Source organism: Frankliniella occidentalis, unplaced genomic scaffold (assembly GCF_000697945.3).
Source record: "Frankliniella occidentalis isolate FOCC.00 unplaced genomic scaffold, Focc_3.1 Scaffold65, whole genome shotgun sequence".
In the NCBI taxonomy this organism is placed as follows: Eukaryota; Metazoa; Arthropoda; class Insecta; order Thysanoptera; family Thripidae; genus Frankliniella; species Frankliniella occidentalis.
Genome location: NW_026267195.1, coordinates 340609 through 346944, shown reverse-complemented (window position 1 = coordinate 346944; position 6336 = coordinate 340609). Strand labels below are relative to the sequence as shown.

The 6336-nt window shown below is 50.1% G+C and overlaps 2 protein-coding genes across 2 annotated transcripts in view; both read right to left on the bottom strand.

Annotated features, from left to right (window-relative positions):
• The window catches only part of LOC113208780 (uncharacterized protein C1orf50 homolog), a 46230-nt gene extending 45659 nt beyond the window's left edge, over nucleotides 1–571 (bottom strand). The window contains exon 1 of the mRNA XM_026425947.2: nucleotides 255–571. Coding sequence (XP_026281732.1) covers nucleotides 255–291 — 37 coding nt within the window. The 5' untranslated portion in view covers nucleotides 292–571. The remainder of the gene's footprint in view (nucleotides 1–254) is intronic.
• A 140-nt stretch (nucleotides 572–711) lies between these two features.
• On the bottom strand, nucleotides 712–4965 carry LOC113208772 (sodium/potassium-transporting ATPase subunit beta-2; the record flags this gene model as incomplete). Its single annotated transcript, XM_052268192.1, is given in 6 exon segments — nucleotides 712–2063; nucleotides 2152–2320; nucleotides 2425–2526; nucleotides 2991–3163; nucleotides 4594–4713; nucleotides 4825–4965. Coding segments are annotated over 6 exon segments (815 nt in total), but the record flags the coding sequence as incomplete, so codon positions are not given.
• Between the last annotated feature and the right edge of the window lie 1371 nt (nucleotides 4966–6336).

Sequence of the window (6336 nt, the reverse complement as noted above, 5' to 3'; positions counted from 1 at the left end):
TGATAAAATTTAAAAAGTATAAATATTTGGCAGGCAGCCACACATGTGTCCGTTTTACAAGTTTACCACTGATCAACAGTTTGACATGACATGACAACTTTTAACTTTACAAGAAATAATGAAATTAAAGTCATGCATAGTTCATGATGCATTATTGAATTATATAATCCGATGAAAAACATTGATAACTACTGAGAAAATAGTTGAGGTTAAAATAAGAATTTCGAGATGCAGTTGCTGAAAAATACACAAACCTGCTAAGTCCATGCTGTAAGTCCTTTTGCGTTTCATACACCTCTCCTTGTAAATGTAGTTCGCTGATTATTATCTGACAAAACAAAATAATCCAGGAAATCCTTATCAACAACTAAACTTTTTGTTTTTAAGGCTAATGGCGGAACAATGAAGACACATTGGGATTGGGGTTACGAAGCTCTATCCTTGTGGGAAGACTAGCTGATGAACTGTAGCCTCTTGCAGGGCCCCTATTCCTCCCCGAAAAGCAATAACGATGTAGCCAGGGGTGATGGTGAATGAGTTGCCTATCCTGCAAGGGGCTAATAGTCAGGAAACAGAAATTTACAGGAGACTGACTGCCCACCCTTATCTCATATCTCAACCTTTTGGATTCGGGTTTGTTCGTTTCCTTCTTAATTTGTCCCGGTCTGGGTCAATAAGGTGCTATTTTGAAGTTGCTGATTAAAAAATCTCTTTTGTCTTATTTGGAAATTTATTATTCATCTGCACATGATTGATTGTTTGTGTATTGCATAATACTCTTTTTGTCAACTAAACGACACACTTCTAATCCATTACTGTAGATATTATCTGATTCAAAGCTGAGACTAGACTAAATTCCTTAAAATTATGGCGTACAACATATGACTTTTATATCACGGACGGTCTACACTGATGCATAAAGTAAAACTGGTTTTTTGAAATAAAATAAAATTGCCTTTAACTTGAATATGACTTTTTGAAATCTTAGTGGCAAACAAAATTGCAGTTTATCTTCTAGACAAGTATGATTGTCAAAGTGAAAATGAACAGCACATAAAAATGGGATGAATATTCTTCAATAACAAAATACATCAATGAGATGCATAACAATGTTTTAACATTTTACAATGTATTCTATGCCACGGATAAGATGGCAAGGGCTCATATTACATTGCATCGCACAGCGATGAAAACAAACTAAATCAGCCTGCTTAACATGAGAACTAATTACTGAAATTACCATAACATCTAATATTCAATGTACATTTAAAAGCAATTTGAAAAGCAGTAATCAATTAAATGATAAAAATTTGAAAGGCAAGAACAAAAATTGATTAAACATAAGTCTGATCAAAAAATAATAATTTTTTGTTCCTTATCAATGGAACATAACATGTATGAACACCTTCAGATCTCATTAAGTACAACATTGAATTTTAAAAGTACTTGTTTAACATATTAGGTCCCTTCATCAATTAAGTTAACACAATCCAATAGTAACAATGATCTAATTCAACATTGTCAGCAAGACCTTGCAAAGAAAAAAGTTCCACAGAACACACAACTTAAAAAACTACTTTCTACTTACTGGTAAAATGCGTTGGTATCTTAATCTAATGTAATGCTACTTATTTTACAACATTTCCACTGCAGGGACAGAGAAAGCTATTAAATTACTATCACGTCAGACAAATTTCCCTCTATACGGATACCCCTTACGATTTTGTTAAAAGATGCCAAAAGAGACACGTTAAAGTGTCTAGTAAAAGCAACACGATTAATTTCTTACTTGTTGATTGATTTCACAATCCTCGGCGACCGATTCGAATCCGTTTACCGTTGCCCCCCCTACAACAAGTGCCTCACAAAAATATTTTCAAGAGAATAATTTTTAAAAATGCCGTCAGAAACAGCAGCAGCATCAGAAAGGAATGGTTGCGTCCGTGTGGCCGTCTAGTCGATCATCAGCTCGAAGTGCACGGAGCCCTCGCGGAGCGTGTTGTGGCGACGGTAGTTGATGTTCTTGGCCCAGGCACGACACTCCACGTTGATGAGCACGTTGGCTGCAAAAGAGAAGAATACATGTAGTGTCGTGCGTGGGTAGTTGGGCTGCCCACCCTCCCGGCGGCCTGGTCCTGGTGGTCTACTTACGGGTGGGTCGCTCCATCCAGATGGCGACGACTGGGCTGAGGTAGCCTTCTTGGTTCAAGTAGGGGAAGTAGTAGCCGGGGATGCCCATGGTCGGGTACATGCGGATCTTGCCGATGTTCTCCTTGTCGGCTGAGTTCTCGCCCTCGCAAGAGACCCACACGGTGTTCCTCTGGAACGGAAATTTAAAAAAAAAACACACATTTGTCAGTCTGGTGCTGGCTAAAAAGCAAACTGAGGATACCCTTAGTTTTCAGTATTTGCCATTCTACGTACCTCCCTTGCAGCACGAGTCGAGATGAATGTCTTGAGGCTCTCAGGCATCTCTTTAGGTAGGTCATTAGTGTCATTGTAGTACTCCGGCACCCACCCATAAATCTAAGGTAAGACAAATAAATAGTTGGTATTAACTTGGAAAACTTTGAATTGTCTCCGGTTTTCAAGTAGCTTTCTTGGCTGAAGTTTCCAAGAAGACATAAGGATTGAGATTAAGGACGCTTAGAGAAAGCAATGAGGATCAAGTAAGATCAAGCTATGTAAGCTGTCAGCAGATCGATTTACCGGGTGGCTGATTAACCCCGCGCACTTCTGTATTTAAACCGATTTAAACTGTACTATACACGAGTGCCGGGCGGGCTTGCCTATCGCCCCTGTCCACGGCACCTTACGGGCCGAGCGAATAGGCAAGCCGCCCGCAAGTAGGAATCCGGCAAAGCATAACTACAGAAGTGCGCGGGGTGAATCAGCCACCTGTTACAAATGCAAAATAGGTAGGCAGGTCAAGGCAATGAACTTTGAATTTCGCAAATATGACATGAGAAGATGGGGGGGGGGGGACTAACCTTGTTCAGCTTAACGAAGACGCAGGGTGCAGAGCGGTTGTAACCGTAGCCGTTCCTCTCCTGGCACATCTGCCATTGGTCCATCGGCATGGTGCAGACTTTGTTCGCGCTGGGGGGGTTCGAGTAGTCGCAGGGCTGGTTGGTTGCCCCACCGCTGTTGGCCTTTTTGTAAGCTGGAACAGCGAGAGATTTCATTCATTCATTATTACCTCGTCTCATGATCCGAGCCCCTTCGCCCAGTAGACCGTTTAGTGGTTTAGTCCAGAGGACCAAATTGAAAACCGACGAAAGTTTAGCTCTGAAGACAAAAAATTATCCGTGGCGATGAAATAATTTCGTCTAGCTGACTTAATTTGATTGTTGCGACTATATTTAGTTAAAAAATGGGGTCACTAAATTTTAGTCGGTTTGAGGAAGTAAATTTTATTTCTTAAAACCCTTACTGGGGTGAAGCCACCCCTGGCTGGCATCTAAAAAGGCTGACGCGTCGAGGCCCTTGAGTGTGTTGCTTTACTTTCACACCATGGACGGGGTGAAGCCACCCCCGAGGGGGGAGTGACTTCTAGTATTCACGGTTCACGAGGGAATTAATACCTTCAGTATTCAGGCGATATTCAGTGATTATTCAGTGATATTCACTGTTACAGTGTATTCACAGTGCACGAAATTTCGGAGTTGGTGCCCCCTCGGCCACCCCCAGCTGGCATTTACCCTCGCCGAGGAAGAGGGGGGCGCGGGGGCAGCGGCCGACGGGCGGAGGGTTTTCCGTTCATCAGCAACCCCGCTGGCCGCTACCCCGCGACGAGTCGAGTCGAGAGCGCAGGCGGAGGCTCGACCCGACAAGCCATCCCCATCCCCGAGCCCTCCGTCTGTGCCCTCGCCCTCCACCAGCCCTGGCCAGCCCCCTGGCCAGCGCCGGCAGCGCCCCACGCCAGCCCGCCATGGCTGCAGCCCGCGCCGGCCGGTCGGTATTTTCCAGTTCAGACCGGTTCCCCGTGCGCGGCGTGGGGCGGCGTAGCCACGGGCGCACTCCTCTACCCTGAAACTATCGACTGGCTGGGCGGCTCTAGCGGCGGCCGGCCGGTGCGCGCCGACATGTCCGCAGGACGGTGGGACGGTGGGTCGTCCACACCCCACCCCCACGTGCTCTTCAGGAGAGGGTGCATGTATCGCGGCCCACTCAGAAGGGGCTCGGTGCTCGGCCACCGCAGGGACTCATGGAGATCCCATTAGGGTGGTCCATAGACCCCATCCTTCCTTTTGCTTACCGCATGAAGACGTGCGGGCGGGTTGCATACTCACACGGAGCCATAAGGAGCCGTCGTGGTGAGCGACGGTAGGCAAGCCCGCACGCACGCCTGGATGCGGTACACTCTAAGCAAAATAAAGGAAGGGGTCTGTGGACCAACCTGTATATGTATCCCATGGGCGCAAATATCGTGGGGTCCCCATGAGGTTTCCTTTGGTGGTTCTAAATCTGATGAGAGGGGAAGTCGTCGTGGTATTTGTACACTATCGACCGGAGTCTCGGAGACACTATTTGACTTCTTATTATTTTACGTATCTTGGACCGCGTTCCGTGCACCCCCTATGCCATACTTACGTTCCAGGAACGTTGTAATGCGGTCCGTCCATGTCTTGACGTTGCTGGCGTTCTTGGCCTGGTACCAGATGAGGGACCCCTCCTTTTCTACGTCGGGTGAAATGGGTCTAAAGCCAAGACCTGGAGAAAAAAAAATCAATGAAATGGTTGAAGATGGAGTTTGAATGACACTTTCTGCGAAGTAAGAAGTGTAAGTAGACGAACATAGGCACAAACTGACAAAATTATTACCTGGACTTGAGCCAATGAGCGAGGATCCCTGTGTGAAGTACGGCACCTTCTCGTCGATGGTGTTCAGCATGCCCTTCATGCAGATGGCGAAGAAGGCGGCGAGGACGACGTAGAAGATGGAGTAGAAAACGAGCAGGGCCCCTGTCGGAACAGAGATAAAGACAGATTAGTCGTGGGAAATGGTGGGACATGCACGGTGGATTAAGGGGGATAGGCACGTAGGCACGTGTCAGCTCCGTGACGCAGGGTGAAACCTTTTAAATTGTTTCCCCCTTTACTTTGCTCGTTATCACTCGGTTTATTAGAGAGTGTCGCTTCGCTATCGCTCTGCCAATAAACCGCGCAGCCCGGCGCAGCCCCCCTGGACCTGTCCCTCCCGTTATCAGGGCCTGCGCGCTGCGGAGGTCCCCGCGCGGCGGCGGTCTCCGCGGTCTCCACGGCCTGCACACGGCCTCCACGGCCTGCGCACGGCCTCCACACGGCCTGCACACGGCCTCCACGGCCTGCGCACGGCCTCCACACGGCCTGCACATGGCCTGCACACGGCCTCCACACGGCCTGCACACGGCCTGCACACGGCCTGCACACGGCCTGCACACGGCCTGCACACGGCCTGCACGCGGCCTCCACAAGGCCTGCACACTGCCTCCACACGGCCTCCACACGGCCTGCACATGGTCTCCACACGGCCTGCACGCGGCCTGCACACGGCCTGCACACGGCCTGCACACGGCCTGCACACGGCCTGCACCTCCACAAGGCCTGCACACTGCCTCCACACGGCCTCCACACGGCCTGCACATGGTCTCCACACGGCCTGCACGCGGCCTCCACAAGGCCTGCACGTGGTCTCCACGGCCTGCGCACGGCCTCCACGCGGCCTCCACCACACACCTCCGCAGGGCAGGCCGCCAGTCTGGCCGAGGCGAGGCGCTGGCTGGGAATAATCAATCCGCTGGGTCATCTCTGTCCGGGCGGGGCGGGGCGATGGGCTACGAAAATCGAACCAATCGCACCGCAGCAAACACGGAACGGATTTCTGCTCCACTTCGTCGGGTGTCGTGTCAGCATAGAGTTGGATTAACTTCATGGTGTCCGAGGGGACAGTGCGAAATGCACAATAAAATATTTTGGTGATCTGTAAACAACGTGGCTTGTGGTGCTTGCGGAATCCGTCAGCCCTGCATTGGCCAGAAATGACTGTTCTCGCTCGATGTGCTGTGTGATGCTCTTATTTTCAGTCCAGTCCAGCGGGGGCAGCGGCCGGCCGGCCCAACCCTGCGCCTCGCCCTGCGCGGCCCTACGCAGGCGGGGCCGCCGCGGCGGGGCGGGACCAGGCCGGCCCACCCCCGCAGGCCCCCCGCACGCAAAGGTAGGCGGGTGACGTCAAAGGGCTAAGAATACCGGCACCACGCCGCCCCGCCGCGCGCAGTGCCCTGCTTTGCCTGTGCTGGGTCAACATTAGCGCACCGCACCACATATCATCGCATACGACAACGACACCCCCCCCCC